This window comes from Camelina sativa, chromosome 4 (genome assembly GCF_000633955.1).
Source record: "Camelina sativa cultivar DH55 chromosome 4, Cs, whole genome shotgun sequence".
Taxonomy (NCBI): Eukaryota; Viridiplantae; Streptophyta; class Magnoliopsida; order Brassicales; family Brassicaceae; genus Camelina; species Camelina sativa.
Window position 1 is genome coordinate 4,954,541 of NC_025688.1, and position 16,535 is coordinate 4,971,075.

Here is a 16,535-nt window from a genome sequence, read left to right on the forward strand (position 1 = left end):
GATATCAGGACGATCTTGAGATGTTACTCCATGTCTAATCTTCGAATGATCATCAACTATTTTCTTGACAAAAGTATCAACTTCAACGAAACTGTTGTGAAGTCTCTTATGTTCTCCTAAAATAAAGTCCATAAACCTTCCGATACCAGCAGTAGGGAAGAGATCGGAAAATTTGAAAGACATATTTGTTATAGCTTCAAACATCAATTCTTCAATCTTTTCCTTATTGATATGTTTGGTTTCCGATAAATTATGTCCAAAGGCAGATCTAAATACGATACTCGCAGATAGAGAGAAAAGGGTTTTGCCTAAATCCACCGGAGGTTGCTTCAAAGCTGATTCTGTCAGTTTCTTGACCATCAAGTTATTTTCTTCCTCTCTGATATACCTAAAAGATCGAACCTTTTTCGTGTTGAAGAACTCGAGAATAGCAATCTTGCGCAATTCTCTCCATCCCTCACCGTATGACGCAAAACCAATGTCTTTACCGTTACGCGAAAATGTTTGCATTCCAAGAGCCTTGGGTCGTGTACAACACTCTAGGTCATGGGTTTTAAGAACTTCTTCTGCTGCTTCACTTGATGAGATTACCACAACTGGGATAAACCCTAGACTGAGATGCATCACTGGTCCATATTTCTTGGAGAGATCGTGAAGACATATGTGAAGCAATCCTCGAAGCTGGTGTAGGTTTCCGATGAAAGGAAGCTTTGGTGGGCTCGGAGGAAGTTTCTGGTTTGAGTCTTTGATCTTTTTGGTGTAAATTACCAAGAAGATAACGGGAAGGGATAAAAGTAAGAAGAAAGACAGAAGAATCGCCATTGTTCTTTCGGAGATAGAGAAACAGAGTATTTAGTAGAAAACAACAAGTTTCGATTTAATCTAGCCTGAGAAGACGTATTGAGATACGGAAACACAGGTTGGTTTTGATATATACAAAGTTAAATGTCGTTTTGTGCCGTCGGTCAGGATAAGGTTTGAGATGAAGACAGAGAGTGTGAGGTTAAGATATTATCGTACTCATACTATACGTGTAAGGACTAGAAATAAACCCTATTTTAAATATCACAGTTTATAAGACGAGAAATATAATAATGCAAATTTACATAAACAAATTAGTACAACTGGAAATTCATTTAAATATAAATACGTTTTTATTTATAGTACAGTTGATGAAGAACTTACGTTAGGTGATCAATGGTCTACGTACTTCACAGGAAAAAGTAGAAGTTCGCTTTTTTTGCTCATAGTAAGTCCAGGAGCTTCTTCCATATCGATATCTTCGGCTGTCATGCCTTCTGGTAACTTCCAATCAAAATGATACAACAGATTAGCTAGGCCAAACTCCACCATTGTTGTTCCCATGTACATTCCAGGACAAATTCTCCTACCACTCCCAAATGACAACAGCTCAAAGTTCTGTCCTTTTGCATCAATGTTACTATCCATAAACCTTTCGGGGAGAAACGTTTCCGGATCTTTCCAGGTATCAGGATCACGCCCAATAGCCCATACATTCACAAAAAGCCGTGTCTTGACTGGTATCGTGTAGCCATTGATCTTAAATTCCGTCATTACTTCTCTTGGGAGGAGAAGAGGTGTTGGTGGATGTAACCTCCATGTTTCTTTGATCACCATTTTCAGGTACTCGAGCTTATCTGTGTCGTCGAAGCTGATTCTTTCTTTGTTCTTGATTTGGCTTCTGATTTCGGATTGAACTTTTAACATGACTCTAGGGTTTTTCGCAAGTTCTGCCATTGCCCATGTCATTGTTATTGCTGAAGTTTCGATCCCTCCTAAAAGAATGTTCTGTTTACAATAACATATAAAAACAAACATAATTTATACTAGTAAAAAGTCTTTTAAATAAATTAATGAACACTATCATGATATAACTACCATCAATATTGCTTTGATATGGTTTCTTGTGAGCTTGTCATTTCCAACAACAGTTTCTTCTTTCTCAAACCTCAGAAGGAGATCCACGAAATCGTCACTCCCTTGTTTTTCCTTATTATGGAGATCAAACATTTGTTCATAGAACGCATCAAAATCTTGTACGCTTTTTTCTCTCCGCCCTTTTAAACCTTTGAACATATCGATGATCCATCCGATATGCGGAAAAAAATCTGAGGCAGAGAAGCTTCCCAACATCTCGAAAGCATCTCGGACTAACTTGTTGAATCTGTCACTGTTAAGCACAGTGTCCTCAAAACTTACACCAAACGCTACCTTGCAAACTACACTTGTAGTTAAAGCAAGAAACGTCTTGCTCAAGTTAACCGGATCTTTCAGAGAAGCTGACTCTGCGATTGAATCAATCACTTTCTTGACCTCCTCGTCCTTAATGGGTTGAATGGATTGAATTTTGTGAGCACTCAAGAGCTCTTGTGCACAAAGCTTCCTTAGTTCTTTCCAGTATTCATTATAAGGAGAGGAAGACATATCCAGATAGTTGTACGAGAGCTCTCTTGTTCCTGAGGAGTTGAGAGAAGAATGAAGTAAAAACTCAGAACTTCAGTACTGTTAGTGTATGTTGTGAGATTTACAGTACCTGCTGAGGGAGGACGGCTACAACAATGGAGGTCATTGTCTTTGAGAGCTTGTTTTGCTGTCTCTGAGGATGAAAGTATAATTGTTGGGACTTTTCCAAGCCTTAAAAGCATCACAGGACCATACTTCTTTGAGAGATTCCATAGAGACTGATGTTGTAATGCTCCAAGCTGGTGTAAGTTTCCGATGATGGGAAAACCAGGAGGAGATGGTATTTGTCGATGCTGCCCATGATTTGTGCGTTTGAAGGCCACGAGAAAAAGTAAGATGATTAGGAAGAGAAGTAATAGAATCCAAATGTTAGCCATTTGTATATTATTTTGTTTTAGCTAGCGGTGAAGAAAGCTCATGCCCTGCATATACCTTAGTATATATACAACTTTGAGTAACGCTAACCTCACTAATTTAGTTGATTGAAGTCGACTTAACGGAAAAATAATGTATAATTCTTTTTCCGTTTTTTTTTAATAACTAGAAAGTAATTCGAACTTTTATACCGAAGATTTCTCAGAACGAGTATAACCATCGAGTAACTCAGTCATATCACATCTTTTATGGATGCACAGTGACAGTATGATACAATTATGAATAATGGACGACATGAGAGAGCGAAGCCAACCTAAGATCCCTAATGTTTGACCAAGAAAAAAATTGTATTATACTATAAACGTATGCATCAACAATGATCTAACTGTAGAAGTTTTGGACATTTTCACTGCTTTACCATCATGAATAATATATATTTTGATTCAAATAGTGATCTGAATTAAATTAATGGAAGTGGCTCAAGTTGGGTTTTAACGAAAGATAGAGATAATTAAGCATATATATATGGTCCTTTATTTTACTTTTACGTCAACTATATATAAGCAAAATCCATGGATATTTAGTAGGACAGTAGAACCTAATTAAAACAATTTCATTTTGTTCCAATTTTCTTGAACTTTCATTTGAAAAAACTTAGTCTATTTTTCTCTTCACATGCTATTTTAAAGGCAAACTCTTTATCAATAAAGGGTCGTCATAAGTTAGGGTCATGTGGTAGCAAGACGATTTCGACTAATGACCATAAACTCGTAACGTACAGTGTTTTGATTTTTTCGTATGTATACAACACTGCGTGTAGACACAAGTGCTTCAAACGTGTTTTAAAAAAAACTGTTCAACACCCAAATTAAGCATATTTAAAATAAATAAATAAATTATCAAAATTTAGTATTGTATAACAGCATAGCTATAGTCTTTTTTGTTTTTTGTTTTGTCAATGATGAGATGAGACTGAAAAATATCTCGACTCATGGTTCACATAATTTCTTCGTGTAGTGGAGTAATATTTTTTGCACATAATACGTGTTCATATAGTCGTCACAAATTTAGGATGGGATTGCGGTCTTAGCTTTTCGTCGCACCTTTCACTAAATTTCATAACCAAACTTATACTATAGTTGAAATGATGCAATTTCGTAGTGGTTTTATTGGTGATACTACTTATGATGGGATTACAATAGTCAACCTACAATGGATTATTAAAGCTGATTGATTATGAAGTGAAACCGTAAAACCCATACCAAAAATAATTCTATAAATTTATGATATATTACTTGATATATCATATTACTTTAATTACTGCAAGCATCTTTCCATTATTACCTTTATTTAGGGAATTTAGTTGGCTCTACCAGTTCTCTAAAATATCATGTCTAAAACTACCACAGTATTCAGTTTTGAAAATGTAAAATTGTTATCGAAAACGTAATGATCGAGAGCGTGATTGGGGAAAAGACATGAGAAAGCCACAAATCCAACAGGACGAGAAATCTGGCTTATGTTGAAGGGAAGCCGGACATTGAGTGAGTTTTATTCAGAGCATACAAATAAAACAGGAAACGTGGACCATATTGAAAAGACTCAATAAACATGAGTTGAAAAATCTGCACATGGGGACATTGTTTTAATAGACGGTGGAAAATAATATTAGAAAGTGGAGGACAATAATTTGTGAAAGTGAAAGGAGGACACAACTCAACCAACGATGGTAGATGTGGTGGATAAGACAATGACAATACGACCGATTCATATAAATTATTGTCAATACGACCGATTCATATTGTCTGTTATCGCAGAAAAAACTTCGCAAGTATTTTGAAATGCAATATTGTTATTTATTTAGTGTATACACTGGACCGGTTGCAAAGATATGCAAACCATCTTTATTATTTTTCTTCCAAATAAAGTTATTTAATTTTGGGTATCAACCTTTCCGTGCACCGAAAAACTAAAATGATAAACGAAAAATGTATCTGAATGCTTATTAAAATGCAAAAATGAAGGGACGTAGCTTATATACAGTTTTCTTGAACCGGAGAAAACATCATTTTTTATGGGTTTAGACCAAAACTGACTCAGAATTCTCTATTCCAATATTCTTTATGAAAAAAGATGAACTAATGTGAAGTGACCTTAGTGCAGTGGCAGGAGGTAAGTTCAATTGTAGAAAGTACTATCACATCAGGGATCGAGTCTTGCTTTCTACGAATGTAGGAATTTAGCTAATAGACCGGCCAGTTGTAGCCCAATGGTTGACAAAAAAAAATGAACTGATCAAAATGTATTAGCTTAAGGTTAGAAGAAATTTGAAATTTGAATATTTGATCAGTTTTAGGTATATCTTATATAATAATATAAGAAGTTTTTTTTCAACTTTTTTTTAAGGAGATGACACTTAACTTGCTATCTATCTTACACCTGTAGTTATTTGTTGTTTGGATCTAATTAACTAAACCCATTTGTAGTTTGGACTTAATTAACTACAAGTTAATAAAACAAAAACAAAAACAAAAAATATATATATTTGACATCTCCTTCCTCCCTTCTTCAATCAGAGACATATGCAGTTCTTAGGAATCTAGAACCACCATATATCAGTCTGTGGTTAGATTCATTCCGGAATTACACGAAAATAATATGAGAAAAAATTTCTCAACTTTTGCTAAGGAAATGACACTTGGCGTGCTATCTATCTGACATGTGTAATTATTTTTTGTTTAGACTTAATTAACTAAACTTATTTATAGTTTGGATCTAATTAACTATAGGCCCATAAGACAAAAACAAAAACCTTTGACATTTTCTTCTTCCTTTCTTCAATCGGAGACATATGCATCCCTTATGAAACTAGAGTCACCATATATCAGTCTGTGGTTAGATTCATTCCGGAATCGTCTCCAGGATTGTGCTATTCAAGCATCTTTCCCTTCTAATCGGTTGTCTTAGTTCCAAGATCAAATGGTTAAAAGCTAGTTGTAAAACATATTTATCTTAGAATGTAAAAAAGAAATAGAAAATAATTTTATGAAAATTACATGTTATAGAAAAATCCATAAATATAAAATATATTTTAAATTACTTAATTATAAATTTATTTAATATTAATTTTTATTTTAATGCAAAAATAAAGAATGAGTTTTCATTAAAATATTACAATTAATTCTGAGGAAAAAAATAATTTTTATTTGATTTTAAAAGAAATTTAATATATAATGATATAATTATATACAGTTAAAATAGATAATGATTTAATTAAGTTTCAAAGCAATAACATATGTCATAAGGAGAGATGCCAAATGTGAGATTCTTAGAGTAAGAGTTTGGAGAAAACCTTGCTATATTATATTGTCTAATAATAAAGTAAGGTTCAGCTCGAAGAAATTGTTATTTGATGCTTTTTCATATAAGAAAAATTTATATATATATATATATATATATATATATATATATATTTATTACATATTTCTAACTCTCTCACATAGTTTATGTGACTCCTATGACAATGAATTTTTGCCATATATGCTCTTAACTACAACATTTCTTATAAATAGGAATACACCCATCTTACTAACCTTCATATCTCAAATCTCATATAATTTTTGTATTTAACTAACATTATCTTAACTTATTTCTTATGTCATTTTTGTAGGTTTAGAAAGATCTAAATATTTTAATTTGTATGTATCATATGCTATTATGTGTATAAGAAGTTCGACCTGGAAAAGAGAAGAAGCTCAAATGGGTTGTATGATTTATACTGATAATATTTGTTATATATATAGTTAGTTTTAAAATAAATAATTGTTTATTTGATTTTGAAAGAGTTTCAATTTATAATGATATAATTAAATACAATTAAAATAGATAATGATTTTAATTTATTTTAAAAGAAATGACACATGTCACAAGGAGAGATGCCAAGTATCAGATTCGTAGAGTAAGAGAGGAGGAAACCTTACTATATTATATCGTCTAATAATAAGGTAATGTTTTCTTCTGGCAAACTACAAAAAATTGTCATTTGACGTTATTTTCATATCAGAAAATATATTTATATGTATTTATTGCATATATGTAACTCTCTCACGCAGTTTATATGATTTCTATGACAATGAATTTGTCATATGCTCTAACTACAACTTTCCTATAAATAGGAAGACACACATCTTACTAAATATAACGCCCATGTTCCGGGAAATATGAAATATTGGATTTTTATATCGGGAATTGAAGTGTGTTTGGTTTAATCACTGTTGGTTTATTAACTTGATTGGTTTATTAATTAAATCAAATAATTTTTTTAATTAATTTCAGTTTAGGTAAATCTTGTTTAATTTAATTAAACCAAAAACCCTATTACTTATCAAGTCACGCTTTCTTCTCCTTTGCTTGGTGGCTGTTGTCGTTGTTGGTCTGTGAGAAAGAGAGAGCTCTTGGTCGTTGAGGGTGAAAAAGGGGAAGAAGGAGAGTTAACTTGACCTTGAAGTGAAGGTAAAGGAGGTAGAACTGTTATGTTTTGGGAAAAAAATGATTCGACATAGCAAATCGTTGCAAAAGGTAATGAAATTTGGTGTAGTTATAGATAAGCCTATAAACTGTATAAACAGTTAAAGTATCATTAATATAACTCCAAAAAAAAATTAAATGTTACAAATATTTAAACCACATCTAATGCTTAAAATATTATTAATATTTAAACTCTATTAAAAATTTAAAAGTTTTAACATTATTAAATAATTGATATTCGATTTTTTAAAGACCTTGAAAATATCTTATTTATCTCCGTTTGTGCTTTATATATCTTATGAGCTGTAAAACATGCTTTTGTTTATGAATTTATAGATGATTTGATATTCTTTTAATAAAGTTTTATTTTTAGGTTTAAGGAAGAAGGATTGACATCACAAGACCTTGATTTGTTGTTTTTTGAGTTAATTTTTGGGTTTAAAAAAGAAAGATCGACGACAAGCATACATGTTTTATTAGCTATATATGTGTTCATATTACTTACTGTGCAAGTAATTTGCAATTTTATAGTATTAAGGATTTTGGTTTGAGAAAGTTTAATGCGTGTGGATCTAAAACTGAGTAAGTATACAGGTAAGAGTGATAATAATTGGGTGCATGTGGTGACTTTGCTGATCTTCATGAATTGCACAAATTTTACGAGAAAAGAGAAAATGACTTTGGTTTTGGAGTTTGATAGATTTACAAGTTATGTGGTAGTCTATAAATAAGTTTTGAATAATTATTCAGTTGAAAATAAGAAGAAGCTGACGAGGAAGAGGAAGAAGAAGAGTATAACAAATAACCGGACGCGAACAGTAAAAGTAACGATGACAATTACCATGAAAATTTGACAATGAAATTGAAGAAAAAGAATATAAATACTACAAGAAAGCAAGCCTATAGCGATGACAAGATTCATCGCTCATCCCTTGCAAAATGGTAATAGTAACTGATTTGCGAAGAATGTCAGTTTCTCGCAATATCCGTCTTGCAAATTGAAAAACATAGCACTTCCTTCGCAATATTTGCGACGAATATATTTCCCTCGTAACAATCATGCAAATTGCGATGTACATTATTCGTCGCAACTTTCTTGCAAAGTGTGTCATAGTAACTCCCTCACAGATTTGCAAGAGTTTTGTGACATTTTTGCCATCGCAAAATATTAATAATATCATAAACCTAGGAACATGTTTTCCTCTCAAATTAGTTGCACTTTTGCATTCATCGCAAATCCATAACATAAAATTGCTACGGATTTTGTTTTTTTTTTATTTTCGATATTTACATTTTCATTTTGATATTTACATTTTTCTATTTTAACAATATTTTCTTATAAATAGAACATAGTTAAAATAGAAAATAAAAGTCAAACACATATATAAATAGAATATAAATTTTTGATTACAAACAAAAAATGGTCTGAACATTAGAAACCATGTTCTAAACAAGTAATTAAAACTTAAAAAGATTGTGATAGAGAGGGAATTGAACTCCGGTTCCTGTTCCTGTGTTTGTGTGAGTGCCAGTGCCGTCTCCTGTCTCAGGTATAGTTGGATTGGAGCCTCCTGTCTCTGGTATGGTTGGATTGCAGCCATCTTCAGTCCTTGTCGGGGTTCTGGTTCCAAACTTAGCAGCAAACTCAGGATCCTTCCCAGCAAGATAGTCAAAGTATGCATCATAGCTATGCATTTTTTCTACATTGTCTTGTAGTTGAGTGGCTTGAGTTGCCATAATAGTGGCTTGAGTTGCTAGAGTAGCTTCATTGACAACAAGCTTCTGATCAAGAACAACCGGATCATCAGTAGGCGGAGGCGATGGACTATAATGGCTGAAGATGCTTCATTTTTCAAAGAACCAATTCCATAAAAAAAAATTTCTTCTTCGGAGCAACCTGTCAGCATTACAATCAAACAATTACTTTCATAGTCATACATAGTCATATGAAAGAAAGACCCAACGACCAACATACAAGCTTGAGATCATAGAACAGACAAAACAACACAAATTAACACAAGACAAACTTATAACATCCAACAAAAACACAAAACAAACTTACAACACAAAGAAATTAGAAGTTTACCTTAGCATAAATTTTTTTCTTAGTATGAATAGACAACCCACCAGAACCAGAACTGTCCATGTTATCACCTGAACAAAGCTGAGATTCAACCTCTTGTATCTTCGATGACACATCATTGTAGATGGAATCCGACTTTCCATCAACAAAACTCCCATCGGGTTTTCTGTGAGTCTCTTCTAGGATACGTAGATAATCTGGACTGCTTTCACCATTCCGCTCAGACTAAAACAAAGGGTATTAGTAAGAAAAAAACGAGTCGTAAATAAGTATTTGTTAGAATTCAGAAGTAGTTGTTAGAATTCAGAAACTTACAAGTTTTCTGGCACGAGCTTTAAAAGAAGTATGGCATGAGCGGTGTTAATGTATTCCAGTTCCATCATGATCATGATATCCAGCATTACGGTCGTTGATACTCTTTACTTCTGATTTGGGATCACGCCAATATTGAAAAAGTCCAGCACAGACTTGATGATCAATCCATCGCGGCTTTGCATTATCACCATTATCCCTCCACTTTCCCTTCCACCGGCTCACTTGATCACACATCCGCTCTTTAACTTTTTCTCAAACTCAAGCCTAACTCTACTGTTTATAGAACAGTCCCAGCTATATGTTTGCTTGAAAAAAAAGAAAACAATATATATAAGTATTGGTCCAAGCTACGTTAGTAATATCTTAACTTAAAATCCTTCATAGAAAATTTCACTTACTACAAAAGTGTCATACCTTCAATTTACAATCCGCTATGGCGTCTGTGTCCAATTGGCATAAGGCTCTTTGAAATCTCTATCAAAGATGTCAAGGACAGTGGCTGCAACACTCTTATCTTCGGAAAACCTAGGAAAACATAATAAAGAGGAACAATGAAATAAACAAATAAATAAAATTTCAAATTTAAAACTGAAATCAGTTTAATGAGTTTCTTACCAGAGAGTTGAAGGAGGGCAGTTTGGATCTAATCTTGTAAGTTGTTGACGACCAAGACTCTCGAGTAACTCCTCCAAAGTCATACTGTGTAGACGTTGAGGCAAAGAACTAGATGCTGGAGACGCATCACTGGCTGGAGATGTAGGAGTGGCTGGAGCCAAACCAATGGGTGGAGATGCAGCAGTGGCTGGAGGCGCACCAATGGGTGGAGTTGAAGCAGTTTCTGGAGGCCTATGTTGTGAGGTTGCATGGCGAGAATCCTGAACCCCGATGAGGTCCCTCGAGAACCACCACTGCAGGGACTTGGAGCATTAGTCTGAGATAGGAATAGTATGTAGTCGTTCCCAGAAAACATCTACAAGAAAAAACAAAGTATGAGACAAACATAAAAAAACTTAAATCAAACCTATAAAACCGTAAATCGCAGGAGACGAGTTTATACCTTTTTAAATTCACAGATCCGGTAGAATAAACCATAAATACAGGGGAGACAACCTTAGATTTACCGGAGATGATGAAGAAGAAGAATCGAATGAAGTGGAGAAAGGATTACCTGAAAAGAAGAGGAAGAAGAAACAAAGAAACAATTGAACGGCTTATAGTACCGGAAATGGCGAAAGGTTAACCGGAGAAGAAGAAGAAAGAAGAAAGAAACTTAGGGCTTAGCGGAAACGGCGAAAGGTTAACCGGAGAAGAAGAAGTAAAAAGAAAAAATTTAGGGTTTTAATTGCGGCTGGGTTTGAGCTCACTCAAACTAGCTCTTCCGTATATATTTATGTAGCCTTGCAATTCCGTAGCAAATATTGCGACGGCTTTGCTAGACACCCTCACAAATACGGAACCAAGGAATAAAACAATCAATCTTTACATATTTAGAAAAAAAAATATCAAAAAGCTACATATAAACTGTGTGTAATTTTTTACATTAATACTATCTAGATACATAAAAAATAATTGATATTAGAGCTAAAACCTATAAAACAAGAAGAAATAAAACAAAAATCTTCATATATTTAGGAGAATGTTGTGAGGCATTTGCGAGAGAAGCCTCGGTAATCTGTCACATATTTGTGAGGATTAGCTACGACGCCTCGCAAAAACCTCGCAAATAATCTAGACCTCGCAATTATAAAGCATTAACATCGTGAAATTTATATAATTATGGAAAAATACAACAAAACACCATTACAATTTATTCAGATTTATTTTATGATTCTTTATAAAGTTCATTATCCTCATTAGAATCTACTCTATCATCGAATAATAAAAATTCACCTAGTTCTACCACTTCTATGCATCCATCAAAGATATCTTCTACTTCTCTAATTTGTCTAATTTGTAGATCAATGTGGGTGACATTTTCTGTTGGTATGGTTAAAATGGAAACTTCCCCTACTCTTTCTTATTATAACAACACATCATAAACTAACCTGTTTAACATTAATGACTAATAACCAAATTTCATCTGTTCACTGCATAATAGGATAAGAACGAAACTTAATTTGCCCTCTTGTGATTCTACGATATAAGGGTCGAATATAGCATATATATGTTTTCACATTAATACCATGTAGATACATATAAAATGATTAATATTTGAGCTAAAAACAATAGAACAAGAAGAAATATAGCATAAATTTTCATATATTTAGAAATTATTGCGAGGCATTTGCGAGGGATGCCTCGCAAAAACCTCGCAACTACCTCGAAAATGATCTAAACCTCGCAACTACTGAGTTCAAGTAAGCAGTTACTTGCAAATTCCTCGCATATATGTTTAGGGTATATGATTTTGCGAAATTCCCTCAAAAGATTGAACATACTCTAGATTCCGCAAGATGTAATTGTGAGCTGCTCGACAATAACTATGATCATCCCACCAAACTTTCTTTAACTTTCCAGCGAGTCTTCCTATCTGAGCAAAAATATCTGGAACATCGGGAACATTATATGTAGGTGCAACGCCTCCGTCGTCACATCGTCGAGTACGTGTTTTGTTTGTTTTCATGGTGGGGCTAAAGTAGTATGATTTGAAGTGAGAAGTTTCCTTTGTTAAACTTCCGGCGACTATCGATCCCTCAACTTTGGCAAGATTTTTGGCCTTTCCTTTAATAGATTCCATCAACCGCTCAAAATGATACATCCACCGAAATTGCACTACCCATTCATGTGGTAAAGGAAATGATACATTCATGTGGTAAATGGACTGGAAGATGTTCCATCAACGTTAAAACGCAGGAGGAAATATTTTCTCCAAGTTACAAATCAACACTGGAATATTATTCTGTAACTGCTATATACCATCAATGGTCAATGTTCTAGTGCATAAATCCTGGAAAAATGCTCTGATTACTACGATCCGACCCGTTTTTTTTTTTTAATAAATAATAAATAAACTACAACTAGTGGTCTCATATCCACTAGCCACCTAACCACAATCACAATCAACAACGGAAATAACCAATACCAATATCCAGTAAATAACCAATAGTAAATCAATATTATATCATCAACAATATCCAAATACCAAACATCAGGAAACATAAAACCGACAACTAGCAATGTTTCTAATGACCCAACTCTAGCAACCTAGCAATGCTAGACAACAACCAATCGAGTCCCTAGAATATCCTCCTCTTCATTGCCTTGATTCCACGATCACACTTTGCCTTTACCTGCCCCACAAACACAAATTGCAATGTATTAGTATTTAATAAACACTCAGTAAGGCAATCCTCCCATCTACTGGGCTATACACACAAGAAATAGAGACATCTCTAACCATCAACCAACAATCAACAAACAACAAATAACAAACCAGGACTCTGCATCGACCGACACCAACATGCATCGACCGACACCACATGGGGATGCATCGACCAACACAAGGGATGCATCGACCGGTGCAAGTTACACTTGCATCGACCAACACTCGCACTGCATCGACCGACGCATGCTCGACATCACACGAAAACCCTAAGGTTTTACGCGTCGTCCTCGCACTTGCAACGACCGACGCACAAAGTGCATCGACCGATGCAACATACCGAGCATCGTGTTTCCCCGAAGCTTCTCGCCGGATCTTTGTTCCTGCAACCACAAAACTCGATCCCAAGCCATAAGAAAGCTTCCTAACGTCCCAAATAACCATCTAACAAGCCTAACAACACATAAACAAGCAGATCCAAGAAGCTCTAGCTTAGATAAGCCATGGTCCTGCACTTACCTTTGCCACAGAAGAATCTGAACCTCAAACAAGCAATAGAACACTTCTAGCAAGCTCCTACAACGTTCTAAGCCTCAGATTTCACCAGGAAACGCCACAAACCCACAGGAAACGCCACAAACCCACAGAAATCACCAAGAACACCAAGAATACTCTTTCTCTCCTTTGTTTCTCTCAAAAACGGCCAAAGTCGACTAATGAGACAAAAGAATCGACTTAAGGGTTTTCCTCTTCCCTTTATCCAAAACGCATCGTTTCACTTAAGTCAGAACGCAGAAAACTGCATCGACCGATGCAATCACCAAACCGGGATTTCGGTTCGCGGGTGTTACAATTCTCCCCCACCAAACTAGATTCGTCCTCGAATCTCGAACAACCATCTGCCAAGGACTCCCATGCAACCATCTCCACGGCCCGCACTCCTCCGACCGATCTACGAAAGATCACCTCTAGGCGATAGACTCACGCTCCATGCATTATTTGCTCTCGACTTTTGGACTTTCCTTTACTCAGAGGCCTAGACCTTGAGTTTTTATTGGCTCCTCATCAGACCTAAGTCTGCATGCCATAATGTTGGCTCCTCATCGGGCCTAAGCTCACATGCCACAATATATAAGGAAAAATCCAATACTCGTCTTTCGAGTTGACACCCTACAGCGCGCCCCCGGATCGTCATCCGAAGTCAATATACCAACAATACTCCCAAGCCACAAAGTCTCAGAATATGGCAGTACTAGGAGAACCTAAGTTCCCCAAGAGTCGCGAGCAAACAATTCTGAACACGTCTGAGTCCTATCCCTATCCAGGTTTCCTTTCCGTGGCTCGCGTAAGACATCTCAATGTCCTACCAACCACATATCCCCTCACTAGGATACCTCATGACGACACATAGATCATCTCACTGCCACAAGGGCCGCCACAAAGGCCAAACAAATGTCCTAAATAGGACTGCCACCAAGGCCAAACAAATGTCCTAAACAGGACCGCCACCAAGGCCAAACAAATGTCCTAAACAGGACTGTCACGAAGACCATCGGTCCTGAAGGACCGTCACAAAGACCCTCTGTCCCGAAGGACCGCCTAAACAGGCACTCTGGCTAAACAGACTGCCACAAAGGCCACACATCTGGCTAAACAGCACGCCACAAAGGCCACACATCTGGCTAAACAGCCCACCACAAAGGCCACACATCTGGCTAAACAGCCCGCCACAAAGGCCACACAATGTCTCAAAAGACCGCCACTAAGACCACACAATGACTAAAACGTCCGCCACTAAGGCCTCACAAGCCTTTCCAAGTCTCTCTCCACTAAAATGGAAAAATTTTAACTCACAGAAAACTTTCCATTTAACACTTTCCACTTTTGGAAACTCCTAATTCAGGAAACTTTCCTCCAAAAACTCAGCCTCACAGAAACTTTGTACCCCGAGCACCACCTCATCTTGTTACTTAGTCGCACAAGCAACCACCCCAAGCGACCAAGTAAACAAGAGAGATGGGCTGGAATACTCCATTCCCGCTCCAGCCACGGATTACAGATGGAACCAGGCTAGACAAGCTCAAGTCGCGGCTTGCTTCTCATACCACTTCTTAAACCTTGCCTTCATCCTCGCCTTAGGCTCCCAAGTCTGCTCCTCAATACCATCACAGTCCCAAAGGACTCTCATCCATGAAATCTTCTTCTTCCGAAGTTCCTTGATCCTCTTCTCGAGAACCCTCACTGGTCTCGCCTCCAAAGTCATGTTAGGCTGAAGATCCTGAGGAATCTTAGCTAACAACTGATCATCCTCACGGAGACACTTCGTCAACATAGAAACATGGAAAACCTTATGGAATGCACGCATAACCTCAGGTAACTCCAGTCTATAAGCCACTGGTCCAACATGCTCGATCACTCTGAACGGACTCATATACCTCGGACTCAACTTAGTCTCAGTCAATGACCTGTTCGGACCCCGCAACATGGCCATCTTGAGGTACACTCTGTCTTCTACCTGAAACTCAAGATCTCTCCTCCTCCTATTGGCATAACTCCTTTGCCGATCCTGAGCCTCCTTCATGTTCAGCTTGAGAACCCGAATCTTCTCTGAGGTCTCCTGAACAAAATCTGCCCCGGAAATGCTCCTGTCCCCCACCTGAGTCCAGCATAACGGTGTACGACACGGCCTCCCATACAAAGCTTCATAAAGAGCCATCTTAATACTTGCCTGATAACTGTTGTTGTAAGAAAACTCTACCAAGCTCAAGTGATCTGCCCAATGGCCTCCCCAATCCAACACAAACATTCTCAGCAAATTCTCCAGCGTCTGGATCGTCCTCTCTGATTGTCCATCTGTCTGGGGATGATAAGTTGTACTCATATGCACCTTAGTGCCCATCTCTGCCTGAAACGCTCTCCAGAACACCGAAGTGAACTTGGAATCCCTATCAGACACAATGCTCGCTGGCACCCCATGCAACCTCACTATCTCCTTCACATACTTCTTAGCCAAGACCACTACTCCATCAGTCTTCTTAATGGCCAGAAAATGTGCTGACTTAGTCAACCGGTGCACAATGACCCAAATAGCATCAANAACGGTTCCTGAGACACATCACACAAACTCAATGCACCGATCTCTCCTATCAGAGACTCCATCTCCTGCTCCTGAGCCGAAGCTACCCTCTTCCGACTCAGAGCATCTTCAACCGTGTTAGCCTTACCAGGATGATAGGCTATCTCCAAATCATAGTCTGCCACAAGTTCCATCCACCGCCTCTGTCTAAAATTCAGCTCAGGCTGAGTGAATATATACTTCAGACTCTTATGATCTGTAAACACCTGTACTTTTGCACCATAAAGATAAGATCTCCAAATCTTAAGGGCAAAGACTACAACACCCATCTCTAAATCATGAGTAGGATAGTT

General features: G+C 36.5%; 2 protein-coding genes across 6 annotated transcripts in view; both read right to left on the minus strand.

The window, feature by feature from the left end:
• Positions 1-953, minus strand: part of LOC104779836 (cytochrome P450 71B3-like) — a 3,038-nt gene extending 2,085 nt beyond the window's left edge. The window contains exon 1 of one of the 5 annotated variants that reach the window (XM_010504234.2): positions 729-953. In XM_010504234.2, coding sequence (XP_010502536.2) covers positions 729-822 — 94 coding nt within the window. In that variant the 5' untranslated portion in view covers positions 823-953. Of the gene's footprint in view, positions 1-195 lie in introns of all 5 variants that reach the window. The other 4 variants (XM_019244522.1, XM_019244524.1, XM_019244525.1 and 1 more) reach the window with 4 other exon arrangements.
• On the minus strand, positions 1,055-2,919 carry LOC104779835 (cytochrome P450 71B26). The gene is made up of 3 exons (XM_010504233.2): positions 2,555-2,919; positions 1,900-2,477; positions 1,055-1,809 (listed from the first exon to the last, which is right to left on the minus strand). The coding sequence occupies exons 1-3, from the start codon at positions 2,859-2,861 to the stop codon at positions 1,195-1,197; spliced, it is 1,500 nt and encodes a 499-aa protein (XP_010502535.1). The 5' UTR covers positions 2,862-2,919; the 3' UTR covers positions 1,055-1,194.

Excerpts from the sequence above, each read along its gene's own strand:
- LOC104779835 (XM_010504233.2), bottom strand. The coding sequence starts at position 2,861 with ATGGCTAACATTTGGATTCTATTACTTCTCTTCCTAATCATCTTACTT. Across the intron at positions 2,478-2,554 it reads TAGCCGTCCTCCCTCAGCAG|GAACAAGAGAGCTCTCGTAC; the intron begins GTACTGTAAATC and ends TCAACTCCTCAG. Across the intron at positions 1,810-1,899 it reads ATATCAAAGCAATATTGATG|AACATTCTTTTAGGAGGGAT; the intron begins GTAGTTATATCA and ends TATTGTAAACAG.